The sequence below is a fragment of the Caloenas nicobarica genome, chromosome 1, assembly GCF_036013445.1.
Source record: "Caloenas nicobarica isolate bCalNic1 chromosome 1, bCalNic1.hap1, whole genome shotgun sequence".
Classification (NCBI taxonomy): Eukaryota; Metazoa; Chordata; class Aves; order Columbiformes; family Columbidae; genus Caloenas; species Caloenas nicobarica.
In genome coordinates this window covers 186910457-186935729 of record NC_088245.1, presented here as the reverse complement: position 1 = coordinate 186935729, position 25273 = coordinate 186910457, and the positions used below count along the sequence as shown (strand labels likewise).

At 39.1% G+C, this 25273-nt stretch overlaps 1 protein-coding gene across 2 annotated transcripts; it reads right to left on the bottom strand.

Annotated features, from left to right (window-relative positions):
* Positions 1-257: 257 nt before the first annotated feature.
* Positions 258-25127, bottom strand: VPS36 (vacuolar protein sorting 36 homolog). Of its 2 annotated transcripts, XM_065656414.1 has the most exons (14): positions 24989-25127; positions 23730-23798; positions 19902-19972; positions 18478-18592; positions 16987-17076; positions 13212-13298; positions 10069-10101; positions 9886-9963; positions 9141-9275; positions 8603-8668; positions 7990-8054; positions 7462-7546; positions 4865-4941; positions 258-4781 (listed from the first exon to the last, which is right to left on the bottom strand). In XM_065656414.1, the coding sequence occupies exons 1-14, from the start codon at positions 25082-25084 to the stop codon at positions 4688-4690; spliced, it is 1161 nt and encodes a 386-aa protein (XP_065512486.1). In that variant the 5' UTR covers positions 25085-25127; the 3' UTR covers positions 258-4687. The 2 variants fall into 2 exon arrangements, with proteins under 2 accessions (XP_065512486.1, XP_065512495.1); XM_065656423.1 differs by lacking the exon at positions 10069-10101.
* Positions 25128-25273: the final 146 nt, after the last annotated feature.

Genomic DNA, 25273 nt, shown 5'->3' with positions numbered 1-25273 from the left:
ATAATCATAACAAAGGTCTAGTTTGAAGTCAGTGGGAGTTTTGCTATTCTCATTTAATGGGTGCATCAAGCCAGAGTATCTTTGCAATTTAAGGACACACCTCAAATTCTCCATCCGATGTGAAGTGAGACTTGAGGGAATTATGCCACACACACACACACACAACTGCTGAGTCTGGCTGAAAGAAGACACATTTCTCATATGCTGTATCAAATACTGTTATATTTAGGCAACATTTGAAAATAATTCTACCTACATTAAGTGAATAATTAAATAGCCACAGCACAAATGCCATACCAGCAACAGACGCAAATTTGTTCTGTGCAACTGCGCTGCCTTTATTGTCCTCTGCAAAAAGAGTGCTTCACACAGCGTATACCCTCCTGCAGACTTTTTGGTTAAAAGAAAGTCCTGTCAGTTTCTGGGAACATTCTGCATGTAGGAAGCAAGGGACAGAGGAGCACTGATTTGTTTCACTGTTGACTTCAAAACTACAGTGAAAGAGCATTTAGATTATATCAGTCCCCTCCTTTACTTACTCCTCAAAATCATTTTGATGATTGTTCATCATCACCTAAGTGAAACCCTCCAAGTACATAAAATACTTTGAACTGAACAAACAAATGCAAAACGTCTACATATTCAGAGCCCTTATGCTCAGAGCATAAGGAGTAGATTCGCGCAAGTGCTGCAACTGTTCCAGCAGTACCAGCCCGTTCCGCCTGGAACTTGCCATCCATGGTTGCTGTGAGCGTGGCAGAGCAGGGTTCAGTGTGCTCTTTGATCAGTGGGAATTCAAACTCCTGGCATTCACAGTCCAGTGGGAAAGTGGGAGACCCAAGATCCTACCTGGTTTGGAGCAGGGACACAAAGCAGAGTGGTGCCTCTCAAGAGTAGGTGCTCGCTAGCAGGCTATGGGTTTTCTGAAACAGGTTTCCTCACTCATTCCTGAAGTTTTTGTGTTTTGGTGGGTTTTTAAAATATTTGAATAATGCTTTAATTCTAACTTTAATTCTAAATGACAAAGAAAAATTACTCTTAAGCCTGCTGGCCAGGACAACTGCCTTGGAGGTACAATACTTGGGCCTCTACTCCAGAAAATATTTAAGGATTTCCTTAAAATAAAGAGGAATGCTGCCAACAGACATGCCCACAATATCCTCTTAGTGTGAGTACTTGCACCTCATTCTTGGGAGAACAAAATGAGAGTTTAGGTCTTCCCAGGAGATGAAGACCCAGAATCAGAGTGTCTTACCATTTCACATAAATGCCTGAAGCACTGAGAATTAGGAGGAAACGGGAACTGCTAGAATAGGAGAAGCAATGTAATTGTCAGATCTGTGAATCTAGCTCAGAAAAAATATCAGGAAGGGTGTCTTCTCAAAGAAAACAATTATTTCATATCAAATCCACAACTATTTTTCAATCAACCATCCCTGCCTCTTCAGTGTGTATTTTGAAAGAACTGTCCAGTTGCAAATGAGAGCCCCAGGCTTGAGGAAGCACAAACTTCTGTTGGCAACAGGCTCCTGCTGCTTCCCACTACTGTACTTACAAATTTGGTGACAATATTTCCACTAATTTTACAACAAGTGCAGTCAGGACCTTTGGACAAAATCTAAAACTCCTATCAGAAGAACTATGCATTGAAGAGTTTAATTTATCAATATGCAACCAGTAGTTGATTAATAAAGATACACTTCTAAAGACTTCTGAGTACAATCATACATGTATATCCTTAGAGAAAAAAAAAATGTTTTCACTTCAGAAATATGGTTCAGATAAGATCCACATTTCCATAGGCTGAATATTTCTGAAAACAAAGGCAAAGGAGAAACAGAAAAGCTGTACAGATAGACCACTCCATAGAAAAAACCAGCACTTTTGGAACAGACCTCTTGTTACAAACCTCTGTTCAAAGGACTATATAACTTGTCAGCCCTGGCAAAAATTAGATAATGTTCACATATGATGATACAAACATTCTAGGAATAATCAATACATGAAAGGAAATAGGGTTCATATAAGCACCTTCTGAATTAAATGGGAATGATCTGTGAGAACGGCAGCTCCTGTATTTCCCTCTTCTCTATAATCCTGCTTCAATACAGTCAATGGATTTTTTGCTGGTAGTACCAATGCAACCAGGACCGGTCAGTGACGGTTCAGGACAGTGTGATGTGCTACTGTGACACCACGTGCCTGTAAATACCTCACTCCATTTGTTTGCCCGACAGCCGGCTCTCAGGATGGTATCAGATACATGATTTCTATTGTCCTTCAGCTGGGAAAACACATTTGAACGTGTCAAACGCCTCTGCAGCGCTAGCACAGGATGTGTTCTTGGCTCTAACTGGCTTCCTCATGGAACTGGTGCTTGTGTGGACATCTATAGCTCAGCAATTCTGGCCTGGGATGGATCACAGGCTGCTGTGCAACACAACCAGGGCATTCTAATTGCATTTAATTCTGCTTTTCGATTTAAAATCAAAACTGTCTTGTACCCTCTTGGGTACACAATGAGACAGCAAAAACCTGATGTACTTTAAAAACCTGCCCCGTGGAACCACAATATTTTGACATTTAAAGATTTTAAAGCTGCCCAAAACATTTAGCATGGAAAAAACCCAACGGAACAATCTATTTAAGAAAATCTTTTTATTACTTCCTAGTAGTCATTTTCTCATGTGTGTGTTTACATTCTAAACCAACTATACAATTTATCCTATAGATTTCTCCCGTTAAAAAAAAAAAAAAAGACAAGGAAAAACCTTGGAAAAGAAAAGCTCAAGAAGGTACCATCATTCTAAATAGGCTGTACTGTTATTGCTTAATTAAGATAATTAAATAAATGCTCAGGATTGGGGCAACAGAGGCTGGGAGTTTACATTTGGCATTTCCTTTCTCGTTCTGTTCTTTCTGCAGAAGACATGCCCCCTTGTGGGGAGAGGTTCAGGCCCGTAAACGTCTGGTTTGACAGGTTTGGGTATGAGGCTAAAGAAACAGTTGTCACAAACCAGCTTTTTCCTTCTGAATTTCTCACTTTTCAGTCCCGCTTTAGATGCGCGATGCTTGGTGTACCTCGCATAGATCCCTTCTGTGGGTTGTGGGTGGATGAAGACAAGTAGCAAGCCCTAAGGCTCCCAAAGAGGTGATACTACATATCAGAATCGGTTCCTTCAGCTGTGTCAAATATAGCTTTAGCACCTTCAGGAAACAGAGGAAAACTGCCCCAAAGAAAGCACTGCATAAAAGCTTGCTCCTGACAAGGATAAGTGGACACAATTCCCTCAATCTAAATGAACATCCTCCAAACCAAAAGCATCACCACTGTAGGCATCTCTGCACTGAACCCGTTATTGGCAGGCTCTTTACGCTTGTCCAAGCTATGGCAGCACTGAAATAGTTCTGAAAAATATTTTCAGGCTCCTAAAAGCCTTTTTCTCCTTATTTGTAATGTTAATTTGGCCATTACAACCACAATGCAGTTACATATATGTTGTTGTTGCCCATACCTTGAATGAATTTTGTTATTTATTAAAACTGGTCATTTCAAAATGCCAAAAATTTAAGTGATGTGGATCGTAAACATCCACTTACCATTATTATCACAGCAACAGATCTTCAAGTAATGTAACAACTCCACTGGAGTTATGAAAGCTGAGACTATCAAATTGCATTCAGTGTGCACACAGGGTGAGGAAAAGCAAATGATATGATACCTCATGACTATTAAACACAGGGTGATAGTCTTCTTCCTCCCTTCAATATAGAAAGCATATTAAATTTTGCATACAAGATATAAGCAAATGAACTGTCTCTCCAAAACAGATAACAGGCTGATGAAACGAACAAATGATATTTCGTTAGAAGTAGCAGATGAAAACCAAGTGCATTAAAGCACAGAGTCTGGTAGAGTGACAGGAGGCTGCTCCGCTCTGTGACATAGAGAGGACAGAGAAAGGGCACCCGAAGTGCAACATAATGAGGCAGGAAGGAAGATGGCGAGGAAAGAGAAGGGAGGACATCTGTGCTAACAATGCTTCATTCTGAGATACAAGACATGACAAAATAAACACTGTGTTTTCTAGATTCACGTATGTTAATCTCTCCTGCAGCAGGTTCTTTCTGTCTCAAATTACGAGAACCCCAAGATTCTCTCTCAGAAAACTGTTCATCACTTCAGGGAGAAGGGGTTATTCTGCACTGGCTTGTTCCTTATACCTCGGGTACACACCGAAGTCACTTTTCTTATCACTATGGAGACAGCTGTCTGCTTTGTTGCTCTAGACATAAACATACTGAAATTGTAAGATGAAGTAAATTGTCTTCTGGGTGCCGAACCTCATGGCATGCTACAGGGATATTCTCTCCACTTCCACTTGTGTGGAATCTTCACCTGACTTATCTTGAATGAGAAACTACAGAGCACAACAAATGAAACTTGAAACACAAGCTAGCTGGCTTGAGACAATTAACATGCTTCTGACTTGGTGATTCCTATTTCCTTTCAGTTCCACGTTAAGAGGATTCAGCACTTGAAATACCTGAGAAGTGTAAAGCATTGCAATGTTCATCACTGTTGCAGGTGACTAACAAAATAAAAACTTTGAAGTCCGTTGTTGGAAGGGTTCTTCCCTCTGCTCTCTTGTTCAGCTGTTACATAACAAATTGTACACAAACTACATTAGCTCTGTGTCAGAAATAAATTTGGGTAGAATCTCAAGCCTTCCACTGAATCATCTCTGCAAAGATGGCCCATCTTTTCAGCAAGAAGCAGCCTAGAAAAAGCAAAAGAAGAGGTGCTGTATTACTTGGAGACAACATGAGAACGAAGGTATTAAACATAGGAATTATTACTTACCTTTCTTTGGCTAAGAGAACAGACATCCCCACCAGCTTAGCAAACTCGTCAGCTGTGAGGGAACCCTTTTCAGATACCTGTCAAAAAACAAACACACAAATAAACAAACTATGGCATTAAAAAACCCATGAAGTTATCTCAACTACTGAATCAGGTCTAGCCTTGTGAAGTGATAAATTGGTAGCAAATCCCTTGGGAAGACAACTAGTTTGTTTGCATTTAAATAAAGTACAAATAATTATGAGTATTTCCTCTTAAAAATACATCCTCTGGAAAAATTGCCAAGTATGAAAATTGAGTGTAGAAAATAGTGAAATATTTTTTTAAAAAAGTCACATGGTACCCTTTCCTTTGGATTTTTTTAAAAGATACCTTGGGACAAAATGAGCAAAAAATTAGAATAGCTCAGACAGCAGTATACTGTCACAATCAGTATTTACACAGCCCACATACAGTAAGCAATTCTGCAAAAACTGAAGCCTAAGTGAGGAAATAAAAGACCCATTCAGGGCAGGCCATCGATGTAGAACTTTAAGTCGTCTCAGATGGAAGTGGAAAATTTGAGCTTAATGGGATTTAAAGTATCTCCACTGCCTATAGAAACATTCCCAAACCTTAGTAATACACCTTATGTTACGGCACACTTAAAGGGATCAGTAAAAGCCTCCATCACATTCAGATGACACAAAAGATAGGTTCAGTCTTGGGACTCAAAACTTTGGTCCCATTGTCTCCACCACGCTAGTCAATACATGCTAAAATGAAACCTTCTCACACAGGTTGGACGTCTGGATGCTTAAAATATTAGATGTGAAGTGCAGTATTATTACTGCATTGAATTTGCCACGTAAACATGTTTTACTACCCTGTAAATTAAGAATTCTTCCATTTCTCCACTGCTTCAGATTCAAGTAAATTTGTAAATCCAGATGGAGTTGCCATTTCCTGCTTCCTACTTAACTGGGTGGGGAAGGGTCTATTCTACAGCTTTCTCAGCAGTAGTCTTTTTACAGAAACTCAGATTACATTAGTCCTAACGTGAGATTTTACGAAGCTAAGTGATCAAATCTGAGTAATGGAACTCAGCTATACAATCTAATATGCGTATAGGTGATTAATTATCTTTCCTTTCCAAACCACTACCCTCATTCAAGGGTGACTTTGGGTTCCTTTGACTTCCATGTCATTTCCCGTCTTCATCAGCTGTTCAAAACCACATCTCTCTCCTGTCTGAATCTCTGTGACTTCCTTTCACTTCTTCTCAGAGTTTCATGTTACTGTACATTATACATTAAGTACAGGTTGCTTCTGGCCACAAGCCTGATCTCATCTTCCCTTTCCCTTACAGGCTTGCTTTCCTCATTCAAAGCCTCTCCCTTAAGTTTTTCTATGGAGTCAAAGTCTTGTATTATGAAAATAAAAGCGAAAAGGCACTTCAGTAATAAATCCACCATCTGTTGCTTTTTGCAGTTGACCTCATTTGTTATCAAAAAAAAAAAAAGGCTTTTCCTTTCAAAGAGATAAGCTGTCTTACTGAAGGCAACAAATTAATTAAAAACCAAAAATAATCAGAAAAACATCTAAAAATGGACTAGGTATTTTTCTGTAAATATAAGAAAATAAAGTTAAATGATTAACATATATTGAAAGATTTAAGCGTTTTAGTTTTGATAATTTAGGATGGAATCTTTTAGACAGCTATATACATTTATCTTATCTAAAAATCTTTTTGATGAGAGAAAGCTATATGGTAACAATCATGCAAAATGCACTGAAGACTCTACCCTCATGGATCAAGTGCGAAGGCGTCTGTGACAGCTCTACTTTTTCTTAACTGCTCAAGTCAAAGTCCTCTTAGATGTTTAACTTTGGATACACTGAATCAACCTTTGCTCAACTTTAGGAAAAACAAAAAATTACATCCCACTGGAAAAGACACAGGAAAATGCATCAAATAATGAGACAGCAGAACTTGAAAGAGTCCAGAGGTAGCAAACCCACAAACATTTACCACACTGAGCAATTGTTAGGGAATAGAAGGAAACTTCCTTAATGGTTATTTATACTATTTTTTTTGCTGAAGGAGCTAACTTAATTCTACACACACTACACTCCAACTCAGTGCTCTTGACAGAAGCAAATTCAGTACAAGATGTTACACGTACAATGTGCTGTGTTTTGAAATAAACCTATACCAAACAACTGCCTATATCAACATTTAAGAGCTACTTTCACTGCCTTCAAGCACATTGTGTACAGTGTCTGAAGTCCACTTCTGTTAAATTAAGTGCTTAATACATCATGAATTTCATCCTACAGTGCAAAACATTTGGAGGGAGGTTGAAGGTTAACGAATTTTGAAAAAAGATGGAAAAGTGATTTATTCCTTAATGAGAAAGCAATGACTAAGATTATTGCCTGCACAGAACTCTGAAGATGAAAAGCGCTATTTAAGTATTACTCTTAGAAGACTTGGAAGTGGAATATTTTGTATTTCAAAACCTCAAAAGGAAATCCTGTACCTCAAGTTTTTATATCTAGGGTGTTTAAATTTCCCCAGCACAGTCAGAACACTGAAGGAAACGAAGTATACTTACTGTCTCTAAAGCAGAAGCTACCATTTCCTCTTCGTTATGAGACTGGAGTTCAATCACCATCACACCACTGTCAAATATCCGAAGCCTAAAATCAAAAGAGAAAGTCTAAGTAACCAAAACCCCTGAGCACACCACCTATGGTCGCATTTCTAATGCATCCACACCTATAACCATATTACGAAAGGAAAAAAACTATAAAAAAGCTCTGTAAAATGAACTCAACATTAAAAGCATCTTCAACATCTGAAGAGACTGACAAGAGCAGGGCACATGTCTCGGCTTACTTAAACACTGTTCCCAGTCTGAAAAAACTGTATTGGAAGTGAAAATAATATTGTCTTTTTAACAAAGTGAACCACAGTTAAAAATTCATATTTTACTGGAGAGTGGATGTTGGTGCATACAGCAGCATCTTTAAGCACAGGATAATTTGTTTAAAAAAAACCAAATCCACTGCAGGTAAAATATTAAGCCATCCAAGCACCATGGTCTGACTTGTGAGTGCCACGTTTTATAAATACATCTTACCTTAGTGGTAATTTCAGTGACTCCAGCATCTTACAAGCATTTACTAAATCTTCTGGTGACAGCAACTATTAAAATAGTAAAACATATTTATTCACAGGTTGCATTTCAAGTATACAACATAACACCAAACCAAACAGTTTTAATAACTGCAGCTATAAAATACACCAGGCTACACAATATTGTTGATTTTCTTCCTTTCTATTGTCCAGTCTATTTTCTTGGCTTCTGTGCTTCTTTCTGTTCCCTTACTACATGTTCTATAATAATCCTTCTTGCCCTGTTTACAGAAAGAATTGATGTATTTAGTAAAAGAAAAAGATTCACCATTCTTTAGTATTCTCTGTTCAGTTTTCTTTCCAGATGAGGATGGATGTTCCCTTTTATAAGGCATTATAAAAAGCAGCATACATTATGACAACTTATAGAGGATACATAAACATTACATGGAAGAAGAAAGGAAAAAGGTAACAATCCCCAATTTTAATAATGGGCTGATCACTTCATGCTGTTAGATAAAGTGAGCAATTGGTAGGGAACATATTTACCCCTTTTCTTTAATTAATTTATCACTGAAGTACATTTTATAAAATATTTAATAAAACCAATTTCTCACCTCTAATCCTCGTGCGCGATTTACCAGACAGTACACTTCTGTAAGCGACATGATCCCTCCTCGCTCCTGTGTTAAGCACAAGACTGGTAAGAGAAATAGCATTAATCTAGTAAACACAGTATCTCAACTTGCATTTGACTGATTAAACAAGTAAAACAGAAGACCTAAATGATGAGCTTTAATGAAAACAACTACCCAGGCAACACCAGGTATTTCTAACACAAGAGGTAAGTTGTTACATTGTATGTTTATATAATCATTTCAAAATGTAAAACGGTGATACTACATCCAAAGACTGTGAATTACTTTCATTCTGAAGTACAGAATAAAACACAGGAACAAGGAATTTCATTATATTAAATCTATCAATCAATTTATCATTTTTACTTTCCAGGACATATATTCCTTCAATAGATGTTGAATACAAGGCTGTGCTGCTAAATCTGAGACTTTAGAGGCACAGTGCTACAGCCAAAACACATTTACATCAAAATTCAGCAACACATGGAAAATGCTGGTGCAATATTAGGTACTTTACCTCTAGTGGTGTCTGCAGTATTCCGGCTAGTTGCTTTGCCAGTTGCATGTGGTAATGGGTACCAGATCCATGTGTTTCCCTAGTAACTGGATTAGCTATGCCCATACTCAACAGATAGGACTTGAACCTAATAGTCTAAACAAAAAACATTTGAAGGTACATCAGCTAGTGAATGATTCTGCTATTTAAAAGCCTTTGATTTTATTACTATAATACAGTTTGGGTGAATAAATCCATTCAGTTTACTACCAATAAAGTCAATTACTGGCAAAAAAGAACACAAGACTTACTGCTATTTATTTTTTGTGATAGATAAACTTACTCGACACAGACAGAGTCTATGCTCAAGAGAAGTTTATTGTAGTAGAGATAAGCAAAGCAGTGCTGGGTGCGTGTAGGTGGAACACAGATTCCCCCACACGCCCAGCACTGCTTTGCTTATCGCTACTACAATAAACTTCTCTTGAGCATAGACTCTGTCTGTGTCGAGTAAGTTTATCTATCACATTTTTGACCACCAGAGGTCAAAAATACAAAAATTTACACAAAGGCAGTGAAGTCTTTGCTTTTAAGTAAGGGTCACAAGAAAGGTAATACCAAACAAGTAACTTTTACTTTACGTAAAATTAAAGCTCAAAAAAACTAACCATGAAGTGTTCTTTATTAACTTTACATGTATTAAACATATAGCTTTTTGCTTTGCATAGGAACATTTCTGTTGACTTTAAAAACAAAATTCACTTACCTCATCCTCAGTGATGTCACCTTGTTTTTCTTTGATCTTATTAGCTATTGACTTAGATAACTCCACCATTTCCTTAGCCTATCAAGAAAGACCCATAGATAAATCAACTTTCAGCTCAACAGAGAAAACATGCTTAAAACTGAGAAAACAAGCCTAAGTCTACTTGGGAGACACATGCCATACCTTCTCCATTAGTTTGCTAAGGTCCTCAAAAGCCTGAAATTAAATGAAAAGCAGACATTGCAGATCAGTATAATTACAGCATTCAGCTTCATGGATACAGTGAGCTGCCTTGGTCCACCTACTCAAACTATTCACAAGAGCTGCTGTCCCTTTAGATTAGTCTGTTATAATCTGGGACATCATATATAATTAGTTGATATAGCTGTTCTATATCTGGTCTTAAAATCAAAATTATAGAATCCATAAACAACAAAGAATGAAGAATCAAACAATCACGCACTTTTCTAGGATGTGAACACTGGTTCAATATGATTTATGAAGTCCATATGACAGGAATGAACAACGATACTGAAGCCCAGAAGAGGTTAAACTGTCCAAGTTTACTGTGCTTTCCTAGGAGCTGGGGGAACATTTCCTGGTGGTGATGGGAGGTTTTCTCACAACAGTTAACCCCTACTCAAGGAGATTTACTGCTTCTAACCTGCAGCAAGCCAGCTGTAAAGCTACAGAAGTACCCCTCCTGACACGACAATTTTACTTTAATCTGTAGACATTACTAAGTTAGTGAGAAAGAGTCATTTAATATGAGCAAGGAAGAGGGTACATGCTTTCCCATGCTTGCTTCACTGAAGAGGCAAAACCTCTGAAAATGCATGCCAACATTACTTCATTTAAGTATCATATACATAGGAACAGTGGTGCTACCATAATAAACAAAGAAACAGTTTGAAAAATTAGTGAAATAAGGTCCGCATGACAAATGATCAGATTTAAATAAATTAAGATAAAAGCTAGATAAAAAGCATCCTTTAAAAACTTTAGTTGTTGGATCTAAAACCCGAAATACCTGCTAGAAAAAGGGAAAAAAATATTTGCACAAACCAATTCTTTTCTAGTCTAAGAAATCTTTCACTTTGTTTCCACAAAAAATCTAATAAACTGGACATCCATCATAGGACCACAATTATATGAAGTCTATTCAGTTTAGTAAACTGCTATGGGCTCAAATACAAGAATTCTACAACAACCCAAGAAGGGTATTTTTAGGCTTAAATAAAACATACTTTAAAAAAGGCTGAAGGTATACTGAATTTCAAAAGTTTTAGTAATGATAACCAACTAGCATAATAAAATTCATTTAAAAAAGAAGTTAGCAACTATATTAAAAAGCAACTCTCATTTCTCCCATCCTCAGCAACACATATTCAGCCTTCTCGCCCACTTTTCTCAAATACATGACAGGTGGTCAACCTTTTCCAACAACTTTTTTTCAACAACTGTTCACTAGAAAGACACACTTTAGCAGATTTTACGCATAAAGACCCAATTGTTCCCATCTACATTTAGGTGCCTGACTTAGAAGCTTATTGGTCTGAGATGTAACATGTAAAGAGGAGAAAGAGATGCCTCCAGGAAGGGACAGGGTTTGCTTTTCATCCGAATCCCTCCTAACAGTGCCAGTGTTTCTCCACTGACTGGAGAAGTTCAGCCTCTCAACACTTGGCACATAAATTAGGTATCCAAAATTAAGTGAGACAAAACTGGGCCTAGGGGGAGAAAAGAAAATATACCAGCATATAACAGTAATCTACCACTATCAGAACAATTTGGAATTCTCTTTGGAAAATTTCTTCTTACTTCCTGATCTGCCCAATTTGATAATTTACAATATCTTTCCTAATCTCTAGTGTAAATCAAAGCCCTTCTACTGTACTTGTACATGATATCAACAAAAAGTTTTCTAACAAGGCTTTTCCCAGCTGATTTCTAATCTCTATAACCTGCATGAAAACATCATTCGTCAAAAGAACCCTTGATTTAGCTAAATAAACAGCACGCTGTGTCCAGCTCCTCCTCTGTTTGACTCACCGAGGGCAGGCCTGGAAACAAAGGGGAATGTGCACACACCTAACAGGAACTTCCTCAGATAAACAAAAGGCTAAAGAACTGGATTCTTATCAGCAGCGAACAGCAGATGCAGGAAGTCTTTTCCTGGAAGCCAGGGCACCATTTTTTAAATTAAGTCATTTTTAACATTTAAAGCTGGAGGAAGGCAGGATTTTACAAGTCATGGTTTTCCTCTGTTCATACAACACATATAAATGGATTCATTTTACCCTCTGACAAAGCTACTAAAGGAAAAAATAGCCAGACAATACCTTTTGAACTATATACACGTGCATGTAACCACAATACCTTTTGAACTACACACAGAACTTCATTCATTATGTTCCTCATCAACAGAAAGGAAAAAGTTTAATGCTACCAGTATCTGAAACAGCATGAAGCCTGCAAAGGTACTAGAATTTTCTTACGTATCAGAGCAGTGAATATCTTTTTTCTTGTGGCACACTGAATTACATAAAGCTTTGCCACAAGAACAAATCTGTGGCATGTAGTTTATGAATACTTCCAAATTAATCTGTATTACCAAGACAGAACCAGACTATTTTTGAGGATAGTGCTCCTAGGCATATATGAAGAAATTAATTGCCTCTGTTGTCCATCAGTATTGATATATGGAATTCAACTACTGTGCTGATTCTGGGGAAAAGGATGGTCTCCATCTAGCCCAGATATTTTGCAAAGATACTTTTAACATCTTGCCAAATGCCTGGGCTGCAGAACATTTTACTATGATTATAAGCCTAAATCTAACATTTAAAAACTGAGTATTTATAAGGTGAATACCTACAGTTATGTGCAGACACTTGGATCTGTGTATTCTTTTTAATATATATATGTTAAATTTTCAATTGAAACCACAATTAGCTAAAAAAAAGAAAACAAGGCAGGAAAAACCCCCAGACTTTTAAGTCTCTTTCTGCAGATGCCTTTGTGTTCTGCTTCTCCTGATGAAAAGTCACTGAACTCAGATTTCTAATTCTACCAAAATTAATTCTATAAATACACACCATTAGTTTCAAAGATCAGTCTTCTTGAAAGGAACTGTTTAAATGAAGTACCTTTACATACATTGAAAAGACGGTTAAACAAAGTAAATAACTGTAAATTACACACTCTTAATCAATTCAGACTTCTCAACAAAAACAATAAATAGTCTCAGCTGCCCCAAAAGAAAGTGTGAATGAATGCAAATAGCTCAGAAAGGTGATTGACTTTGAAACTTCAGTAGTATTTACCTCGGAAATGTTTTTGTCAGTCTCTTTTCTTTTTTCCTCTAATTTCCTTTCGATCCCTACAATTCCTACAGCTCTTATTCTTCCTGCCTGCAAAAGAAAATAATGAAAAGAATCAAAATAGGAAATACTAAGTTTTCTCATCCGCCTTACTGTGAAAAAATTTACACTAGAAGGCAGGAAACATTCCCCCAAAGAGCTGATATAATACATACAATATTTCATATATTTATTGAAAGCATTTTTTAAACCAGTGTCAAAAAATAAACAGGTAGTGTAAAACATATATGAATTTGCTGTAGTAGACAGGTAGTAAGATTATAATATTGAAGCTATTAATATGAAGATGTTGAACAGCCTGATCAGGACTGAGCATTCCAGCTCATCTCAGTTAAAACCTCTCAAGTCCATGTGAACATCTGTACTAGGGCTGTGGAAATGTGTGTGTCCAAATATGATTGCCTCAAGAAATCCTCTAGCCTGAAGAAACACAGCCACAGAAACACAGTGCTAAGCGCAGTCTGATTTACCTTGCTGAGAAGCATCAGTATAGATGTGACGGTGAATCCTTTGTTTGATGCCGAATGTGTTTTAGAAAGGCTGGTACCTAAGTGGGAGGGGTGCCAGCCCTCAAATCCCTGACTGCAAAGCTTTGCACTGGTGTTAATGATTTGCTATGATTTAAGAATAAGAACAGGAGAAAAGGCATCTTCATTAAGTGATTCTTGATGCAGGGTACAGGCTTCCTTATTAGTCCACCAAATGCAACTATGCTTATAGGTACTACATTTACAAAGGACAACATAAATGATTTGACATTGAACAATGTTTGAATCATCCCTTTTCATTCATAGTACTGTATGTTCAATATATTCACATATTCAACATATTCATACACAGAAACAACACCCACATGTTTGTCAAGGTTTATAATCTAGCAGTATGCAGACAGATAAAGAAGGCAATCTAACATATGACAAGAGATGCTCCATAACAACTGTCCATTTAGACCATACATTTAAATCAAACAGAATCATTTTGGTTGGAAAAGACCTTTAAGATCATCAAGTCCAATTATAAACCTAACACGGTCAAGTCCATCACTAAACCATGTCCCTAAATGCCACATCTACATGTCTTTTAGACACCACCAGGGATGGTGACTCCAGCACTTCCCTGGGCAGCCTGCTCCAATGCCTGACAACCCCTTCCATGAAGAATTTTTTCCTAATATCCAATCTAAACCTCCCACTGCGCAACTTGAGGCCATTTCCTCTTGTTCCATCACTTGCTACTTGGGAGAAGAGACCAACACCCTCCATGCTACAACCTCCTTTCAGGTAGTTGTAGATAGCAATAAGGTCTCCCCTCAGCCTCCTTTTCTCCAGGCTGAACAGCCTCAGTTCCCTCAGCCACTCCTCATCAGACTTGTGCTCCAGGCCCCTCACCTTCGTTGCCCTTCTCTGCACTCTCTCCAGCACCTCAATGTCTTTCTTGTAGTGAGGGAACCAAAACTGAACACAGTATTGGAGGTGCAGCCTCACCAGCGCTGAGTACAGGGTGACGATCACTCCTCTAGTCCTGCTGGCCACACTGTTCCTGATACAAGCCAGGATGCTGTTGGCCTTTTTGGCCACCTGGGCACACTGCTGGCTCATGTTCAGCCAGCTGTCAATCAACACCCCCAGGTCCTTTTCTGGCAGGCAGCTTTCCAGCCACTCTTGCACACCTGTAGCGCTGCCTGGGGTTGTTGTGACCCAAGTGCAGGACCCAGCACTTGGCCTTGTTAAACGTCATACAATTGGCCTCAGCTCAATGATCCAGCCAGTCCCTCTGTATAGCCATCCTACCCTCCAGCAGATCAACACTCCCACCCAATTTGGTGCTGTCTGCAAACTTACAGAGGGTGCACTCGACCCCCTTGTCCAGATCACTGATAAAGAGATAAAGAGATTAAACAGAACTGGCCCCAGTACTGAGCCCTGGGAAACACCACTCGTGACCGGTCATCAACTGGATTTGGCTTTGCTCACCACAACTCTTTGGGCCTGGCCACGCAGCCAATTTTTTACCCAGCAAAGAGTACACCCATCTAAATCATGAGCTGCCAGTTTCTCCAGGAGAATGCTGTGGGAAACAGCGTCAAAGGCTTTACTAAAGTCTAGGTAGACAACATCCACAGCTTTTCCCTCATCTACTAAGCCAGTCACTTTGTCATAGAAGATCGGGTTGGTCAAGCAGAACCTGCCTTTCATAAATCCATGCTGACTGGGCCTGATCACTTGGTTGTCCTGTATGTGCCACATGATGGCACTCAAGATGATCTGCTCCATAAATGTCCCCAGCACCAAGGCCCGACTGACAGCTCTGTAGTTCCCCAGATCCTCCTTCCAGCCTTTCTTGTAGATAGGTGTCATATTTGCCAACTTCCAGGCAACTGGGACCTCCCTAGTTAGCCAAGATTGCTGATAAATAATTGAAAGTGGCTTGGTGACCACCTCTGCCAGCTCCCTAAGCACCCTTGAATGGATCCCATCTGGCCCCATAGACTTGTGCATGTCTAAATGGTGTAGCAGGCTGTTAACCATTTCCCTTGGGATTATGGGGACTTCATTCTTATCGCCATCCCTGTCTTCCAGCTCAGGGGGCTGGGTACCCAGAGAACAACTGGCCTTGCTATTAAAGACTGAGGCAAAGAAGGCATATAGTACCTCAGCCTGTTCCTCATCCTTTGTCATTGTGGTTCCCTTCACATCCAATCAAGGATGGAGATTCCAAACTGTTACATTCCAAACAGTTATATAAAAAGTTACACATTATATATTTGACTTCCAGCTACAAAACAAAAAAACCCAGAAATCACAATTGTCCTGGTTTCAGCTGGGATAGAGATAATTTCTTCCTAGTAGCTGGCATAGCACTGTGTTTCCTATTTTAGAATAATGTTGATAACACACTGATTTTTCAGTTGTTGTTAAGTTTCAGCTTCTCATGAGATGTCAGGTGCACGATGAGCTGGGAGAGGGCACAGCCAGGACAACTGACCCAAACGGGCCTACGAGATATTTGATACCTTATAGTGTCATGCTCTGTATTCATTTTGGGGGAATCTGGCTGGAGGAACCACTTCTTGGGGAGTGGCTGGGTATTGGCTGACAGGTGGTGAGCAATTGCATTGTATATAACGAGTTTTATACATTCTATTATTATTACGAACATCATTGTTGTTATTATTATTTTCCACTTCTGTCCTATTAAACTGCCTTCATCTTAACCCACGAGGTTTAATTTTTTTTCTGATTCTGTACCCCATCCCACTGGGGGAGGATGGTGTAGACCCTCTGTGTGGTGTTTAGCTGCCTGCCAGGTTAAACTACAATAACAAGATCAAAAATCCTTCAGCTTCATTAGATCTCTCATGCTGAAAAAAATGATATGCCATTTTTTATATAAATATAGATAAATATTTGCATAATTATATGTGTGTGTGTCTGAGTCTATAAAATAAATGGAGCTCATTATCAACTATTCAAGTTTAAACACACTCAAGGAAGAGAGGCCACAGTGTTCTCTATCAAGTGAAAACTGCAAAGGAGAAACTAATTTATGCCAGTGAAGAAACTGAATTCCTACATGTGCCCAGTGTTGGCTAGAGGCATGTCAGATGTACTACACGGGGGCAGCAAGACCTGGAACAAGAGATTACACACAGATGCTGCACTTGAGCTAAACAAAGTGACATGTGACATACAGAAGGATGTCAGAGCAGTGCACATACCTGTGGATCCTTGTTAACTTGAATGGTCTGACCAGTAGGCATGTTCTCCCATCTCCTTTGTGTAATTTCTTCTGATAATCGTCTATAGAACTGCAAACATTAAAGAGCAACAACAGATGTTTAATAAACTGTGCAGAGTACCTCTGGGTATTTTTAGCATCTTGGTGGTAGATGAAACAAAATTCACTGTAACACAAAGCACGGTAACACCGACACATCCACGGTGCAACATTCATTATCTGGAAATTCTTAATGTCCAGTCTTCAAAAATATATACATTAGAGAAGGAGCCATACAGTTACTAGTTAAACTTGCATGAGTACTTCTACTGCAAATTTTTTTTTCAGATATTCAAAATGTTCTAAAACATGCTAAAGTTAAAAATGTCAAGGTTTGCTCAAAGGCATGCTTCTAAAAGGAAGGAGAGTTGATCAATCCAATTGTTGATCTGTTAATTCAATATAAAGACAATCATATAGATCTATTACACTTATTTATTGCTAATACCAGATGGTGGCATTAGCTAATTAGTTATCAGTAAGAGTATCCCACTGACCAAAATCCAGAAAGAAAAATCTATCCCATTCTTATGGTTATTCGAAGTTCACAGGAAAGCATTCTGACATCATGCAGAAAAGATCTGGAGTGTAACTTGTATTCTAGATAACCAGTAAACTCAGTAAGTTTGATTCACAGACACAAACTTTAATGTTAAAATAAATAAGATTATGATTAGGCAAAACAACTATACCATTATAACTAGGCATAAATCCACACTCGTCCTAAGCTGAAAACTGCTCACAAAGAAATGAAAGTGAGTCTGATCACGCAAATGCATTTATAAGACATATATAACAAAAGTTGAAAATCTGTTTTTCTGCAGTTAAGAGGTACGGCTTTTTTCATTTTTCAAAGTTAAAGTTCTCAGTCATGTCAAGTGAGGACCTTATACTGTGAAATTTCTTTCCACATTGCAATTTGTTTGTTTTTTAGGATAAGTCTTCTTTTAAACCAAAGATTTATGAAACATAAAATGAAACAAAGCTCTGAGGCAACAAAAAGTGTTCAGCAATAAAACTAGAGAGATGATTAGGAATAAGGTGCTTGATTCCTGTTCAGTAGAGGGTTAGCTACAAAGAAACATCTTTTACTCTGTCGAACATCTAACAGATTTCAGAGACATCATTTTTGAAAATCCTGTGTTCAACTTAAAAGATTTAAAAAAGGAAGTATAAGGTTATATTAAAAATACTAAAATAAGAACAAAGCCTAATGATGCCTCCTGACATTTTTGGAACTCTGTTTGCATTATTTAACCAAAGCGTAAAAACCTGAAGGCTCACAGTGTTTTTCTTCTAAAAGGATGTATTGAAAAAGCTCCACCTCAAAAGTAAACACAGAAAGATCATGGAAAATTATCACTAACACAGCAAAAGGAGAAAGGCATGTCCAGCTATCTGATGTGCTGCGCTTGTGTGATACAAAACTTACCTCAATCTCCCCATGCTCTTTGAAAGAAAGTTTGATGTAGGAATATTTGCTGCTTTGGAATGGACCAGGCTCTTTGTTTGAAGAAGCAGGATGAAGATGAACTACTATTTTGGCGCTAATAAAAATTAAAAGGAAAGAGAAGAGGCGGCTTTCTGTAATACCTAAAAAAATATTTCTACAATCAAAGTTAACTATTTGATCAAAACCTGCATTAACTTTATCTCACATAAGAGCTGAAGTACATCAAATAATGCTTTGCTTTTGTGCATCAACATTTAAGTATTTTAACTCAATATTACAGTAGATCTTACATAAAAACTACTATGACCTCTAAAACAGTGACATCTCACAAATTTAAAATGTATCCATCATCAATTACTGAGAAATACATATAACTTTCTAACATTTCAAACAGTAATTTCTGAAAGAATCTTTTAGTTAAGATACAAACTAACCGTCAAATAGTCATCTGATTTGGCTTTTGACTTGCAATAACTACTGCCAAAATACACTATCTTTGTCACAAGAAAACAAAAGGTCTCAATATTATGTCTAACCTATCCCACTTGTATATGTCACTTGCAAACAATGTATGTAGGTGAACTTGTCCAAAATCAACATTCAAAGGTAACATATGTGGAAATAACAGTCTAAAATGACACTTAGCACCAAAACAAACCTTGAGATAGCATTACTTTAGGAACATGATAGACTGCTATCACAGCATGACTGCAAGTCCATCATTCCCATTTCATTTTGCTGATACTTTTTTCATGGGTTCTTATTTACCTGACTTCTCCAGCATTAGTGAATTACCTGATTTCTTCTGGATACCCCCAGCATATTACCTTACCCATCTGACTGTAGGCTGCAAGCAGACATCAACTACCTATATATTTCTCCAGTTAATACTTTTTTTCTCTTTTTCTTATGAAATTTCTTTGTACGCATACTATACTGAATTAATTATTCAAGTGAGTGGTAATACTTGAGTTCCTTCTAACCATCGCTAGCATTTCCATGCTCAAAATTAGTCATATGATCATGAAAAGTTATATAATACGGGATTCTGGCAGAGTTTCTATCCCCAAACAGTTCTGTGGCACAAAAGACTAAAAGTAGCTTTCCAACTTAGATGCAGCAAAATCACTGCTGTCATTTATGACTAATCAAATGAAAATGGCAAGCTAGAACACATATTTGTTTAGTGATTGCAAGACATTTAACAAATCACATCAAACACTGCTCTGTCATGACTATCTCATAAATTTGATCTCAAGTGAGGAAAGCAGGTCCTTGTGGCTGTCAATCTGGAAACTTGATTGCAAAGGGAACCTACCATAAATTAATATATAATCTTTGGTTCCTCACATAACATGCATGTGAAACTATCCAGCTGAAAAAGGCAATGACTATCACCTTACCTTTTTCCTATCCCAGCTGCTTGCTCTTCGATAAAGACGATCTGAGACAGAGGTACAGCAAAGCAGCACTCCTGAAAGAATCAACATTAATGCAAGTGAAATTAAAGCCATATCCTGACTATTCATTTGCTAAACCCAAGTGTTCTCTTTCCCCATTTCACAAACATTACAGATTTCTACAGGTGCTGCCTGAGGCACTCCATATGTAATATGATGGTAACAATAGCAACAATCTATTAAAGACAAATATAAATAGAAAACAATACAAACTTGAAACTACATTTGAGGTAATCAGAAAACAAACAAAATGTCAATGTGTCAACTTTAGCCACCTCAAGCTAGACTCATAGAAGCATTTGAGAATTTAACAAATCTTCAGTATCTAAGTTCAAAATTTAAACACTAAAATTTCCACACTACCGCAGCTTATCCCTGTAGGTGCACAATGCTCATAGGTTCTTAACATTTTTGCATCGATGTTACTTTGGGAGATAAAACAATATCCAAAGGCACCAGTCTTTTAAGTGTTAAACGTCTAAAAAACTAGACTATTCTCTGAGTGAAATGGGTATTTCTGCATCTATCTCACACACAGGGACTTTAGGACAAGAGGAAATGGCCTCAAGTTGCACCAGGGAAGGTTCAGATTGGATATGAGCAAAAATTTCTTCACAGAAAGGGTTGTGAAGCATTGGAACAGGCTGCCCAGGGAAGTGGTGGAGTCACCATCCCTGGAGGTGTCTAAAAGACATGTAGATGAAGCTCTTAGGGACATGGTTTAGTGCTCGAGTTATGTTATGGTTGGACTCAATGATCTTAATGGTCTCTTCCAATCAAAATGATTCTATGATTCTATGACTTAATCCAGCAGTTGATGCATCCCACACATTTATTGGACCAAGCTTTAGACAAAACAAAGCAGAGCAAGAAACAAGACTATATTCAACTGTGGGAGGCTAACCTACCCAGGCTAAACTCTTCCTGTATGATTTTGAGACAGAAATTGCTCAAGGGAGCGATTCAAAGCATCTAATTAGGTGCCTGGTGTCATTTTGGTGAATAGCCTTTGGTGAATGTCATCTTCCACACAACAGCCTGGTGATCAACAGTCACATGGAATACAGGAGACAGGTTACATTCCCTCTTTGAACCTCTCCCTCCATCGGCCATGAGGGGTGTAACTAACACCAGGTTACAATGAACATTGTTACAGGGCCCTCTCTATCCCTACTACCAAGATTGTTCCTCATTGCATAGAATAATTACTTTCTCATTAAACTGGTGATTAGAGAAGTGTACATGCAGGAGCTCCAACTAATGAGTAAACCTCTCATTGGGAAAAAATGAAGGTTGTACTTCCTGTTCTAAAAACTCCTAACATAAGTCATTTAGATTCTTCTTCTGTGGCTCTGGATTCTATGGCCGTTACACAGAACAGTTACTGTTTGTGAAACACACACATAACCCTGGACACTTTTAATACAGGCAAAATGATACTTCTGTTTAAAAAAAAAAAAAGTTTTTGAAAATGGCACAAGTGTTTTGTACAGTGTCAAAATGACTGATTCATTTACTTCACGGCTAGAAAGTTATGAACTTGTAAGCACAAGGACTTAGAATCACACCTTCCTGGTGACAAAAGCAAGAGGAAGGGATACAAAAATAGAGATGTGTTAAAAATGCTGTGAGTTTATTTGGATTTTTTTTTCTAAGCTCTCATGCTCAGGTTATGCATGATTTTATGATTTGAAATGTTGTACAAATCTAGTTATGCAACAATCTTAAAATAACTATTTTTTTTTCCTTTGGAAATCACTGTGTTTTCTATACTGTTCAACTGCAGATGGTATGTAACAATAACAGCTATAAAACACAGATGTCTTGTTTTTGTAAAAAGGTTTGCTGTGTTAACCTAATGACAAATGCTCCATTTATTACTAAAGTCTGCTGATGCAAGAAGGGGCTCTCTATAAGTTTATTCTATGTAAACTAGCTGAGGTTTCTAAGGCTGATGTTATATCACAGCTGATCTCAGCCAACAATGCACCATGAAAATAAAAGGGCATCATGCTCCCCATGTTTCATTCCTAACAGCTTGAGATAGAATCAGCTTCCTTTACCACATTAACAAAGTTATTTGTGTACCATAGATTTAAAATTCAAAAACAAATCTGGCTCCGCTGAGACAGAATTGGTCTGTACCAGATCAGAACTGGGTAATTTTTGCCCATATCCTGGCCACATGTTTCTGCCCCTTCTTTAATGAAGCCTAGAGCCTGTCAGAATCTTTGTTGAGCTAAATCAATTTGTTAAAAGAAAACTATTTTTCTTATTCTCCAAGTTTCTTCTCTGCTGATTTACCAAATTCAATGATCTTGATACAAAGAATCATGTAGCCTACAAGCAGAGGGAGAAATTGGGGACAGAAGATGAACGTCATCCTTTTGTTGGGAAGGAGAGACTGGGGATAGGGACAGTTGTTAGATTTGCTGAAAGCACAGCACTTGATGTTACTCCAAGTCCAGGTGAGAAGATTGGAAGCAGTGCACATTGCAGTACATGCCCACCTGTCAAGAACAGATGCTGATGAAGCAATAAGAGGTGATTTACACAGACTGTTTAGCATAACAAAACTATCTCATGCTGACTGAAAAAAAAAAAAAAAAGTTAATTTATACAGAATAGCTCATGATCTGGACAATCAATCCCTGACTTTAACAGCAAACCCACCCTGGGGACTAGCTCTCAAAACATTTTGAAAAATTTGTACTAAAAACAGTTCTCCTGCTCCTACAAACAAACCCTAAGGAAAAATATATTGCTTTGCCAAACTAAGAACATTTACCTTTAGAGGGCTCTTAGAAGCTCCATACTTCAGAGCAAGAGTGTGCTATTTGGTAGGGAATGGCCTTTGGGTGTGAGAGGTGCTTCAAGTATCCTTGCGCAAAACTAATTCAGTGAAATAACACAGGCATTTGAAAAGTTGTCCAAACTTTGTCTTCCAGGGCTAGATTTCTATAAGATTGTGTCTAAAACAAGCGTAATGCAGCCTGGTTCTGAGGAGGACGTTTCCTTCAACTGCAGCTGCAAAGTGCTGATCGTTGTCACAGTCTGTGCTGAGAGCCTTGTATGTGTTTGTAGTCTTTCTGACCCAGTTCTAGCCTGCAATCTCAGCCTGCGGCTTGATGCTACAAAGCATTCAGCAGCGGTATCGCACTGCAGTTCTGCCGCTTAACCTCTGTGTTAATTCTCCATAGCAGTACAGACAAATGTTCTGGGTTACTGAAGGGATGGTTTAGCACAAGAACAGACATTTGGGAGGGTAAGACCCGTAAAAAATAATACTGCCACCAAACACATCCTATTATCAAATCATGGTCTGGGACTATATGCTGAGAGCAGAAGACAGGGAAACTTGGACTTGAAAACAATGAGGAAGAAACAATCTTGCCAGACAAGGAGCATGGTAGAGGAGTTCACATTATAATTTGCCTGACACATTCAACTTCAGTCTTAAAACCAATGCTTTTAGCGCCTGATACCAGACTCTCCTCTATTTTTGTGCCATAGGAAAGGAAAATTTATGTGATTCATTCCCATCCCTCCTCATCTCTGCATTATTATTAAAGCAGAATTGGGTAAAAAAACCAACCCTATACATAGTTTTCTTTCCACTGTGAGACAAAAAACGGACTATACTTGTATAATGAAAGACACACAAAGGAAAGAAAAATCTCCTCTCTGTGTGCAGTCTTTTCATTGCAAGCTACCTGTTGTTTATCATGGAATTTACAATTGTGACATAAAAGCGACAAATGTGGGACTTACATGATTCTTCTGATCCCTCCAGATTAGTCTGTGTGTGCTAAGTAGTAATACTCCCATATCGAATTTCACCTAAACAGGAAAAATAAAACAGGTTAACAACAAATTTAACCAGTGAGTTGCATAAATACTAATCTTGGAAACATTATACGTTACCACAACATAGCAATCAGGTTGAACAAGCCAATATCTTGTGAACACTCTCTTTTTCCAGAATACACAATAAATGAAGTTTAGGAAACAATGAAGAAAATTAGTATAAAAGGATTAGATGGATATACACAAATTTCCTTTTTCAACTGTATAAACTTTCCCCCAGGAAATCCTGAAGTATCCTCCCTCCATATGCTGTACAAGATATACAAACATTCCTAAAAATCATATTTTAAATAGGGCTATTTGCTTTGGAACACTATTTGCTAACAAAGAAAGTAAAAGTTACGCAAAAAAGCAAAGCAACCTAATAAGAAGATCCTGCACACTGTCTGAAATCTTCCAGCCTATCACATAGGAGTATTGCTTCTATCTATTTTATTGTTGAAAAGTTCTTTATCATACAGCCATCAGTATTTGGAATAGTCTGTGTTACCAGATTTCTTCCTACTTGTGAAACTGGAGGCACATTTTTACAGCTTTTTAGGAGGGTATGAACCTACTGTGGTGAGGAAAAATAAGGAGAGATCAAGAGTTACACCAGCTGTGACGCAAAGCAATAACTGAGTGGGCTCAGGTGAGAGCAGAGGGCAAGAGACACCTTCGTGGCCAGAGCTAAGGAGCATTTTACAGCTCCAGGATGACTCAGGTGTGAACCCTGTGGCACACCCGGTACGTGGCATCACAGGAGTGCGGCTGGCGGGGGAGCGCTCGGCCCTGACACGGGCAGTGACAGCCCAAGCCATGGACATCAAGTTCTATGTCAAGGTTTACATCAGTGACACCAGCCCTGTGGGGATGTCAGCCCTCCCTCTATGTGGCACACGCCGCCCAGAGCTTTTCTCAGTCCCACAGAGCCTGCATCTCCTTCCCACCGATTTCCTCCAGAGCCAAACCCTGTCAGAGCCCGCAGCGCTGTCCCACGCCTCAGACCGATGCTCCTCCAGCCCAGCCCCTTCACACTCCTCGTCGCGCCGCCGCCCAGGCCCCCGCACCCCTGCCCGATACCGCCCTCAGTCACGCTCCTCGCTGCCCTGCCAGCGGAGGCGCCAGGGCCGTGCCCCGTGTCCCGGGCCCCGCCAGGCCCCGCGCGGGGCCGCTCCCGTCACCTTCTCCTCCCCGTCGCAGAGCCGCACGCCGCGCTGCTGCACCACCAGCGTCTCCCCCAGCTCCAGCAGGCCGCTGGTCCACGAGAACCGGTCCATGGCGGGCGCGCAGCCCCTTCCCCTCCCTCGCCGCCGCCGCCTGCAGACCAGGCCGCAGCCGCCGCTCCCCGCCCGCCGCCGGGCGAGCAGGCCCCATCCCCGCCCGCTCCGCGCCCTCTGCCGGCGGCCCGGGGAGCGGCCGCCATCTTCCCGCGGCGGCAGGGGGCGCCGCGCGCCCGCCCCGCCCCG

What these genes read in the sequence shown, in the direction of transcription:
- VPS36 (XM_065656414.1), bottom strand. Translation starts at nt 25,084, where the DNA reads ATGGACCGGTTCTCGTGGACCAGCGGCCTGCTGGAGCTGGGGGAGACG. An exon ending in AAGTTAACAAGGATCCACAG is followed by an intron (nt 13,299 to 16,986) that starts GTATGTGCACTG and finishes TTTCTTTTGCAG; the next exon opens with GCAGGAAGAATAAGAGCTGT. An exon ending in TTAGCAAACTAATGGAGAAG is followed by an intron (nt 9,964 to 10,068) that starts GTATGGCATGTG and finishes CTTTCTTGATAG; the next exon opens with GCTAAGGAAATGGTGGAGTT.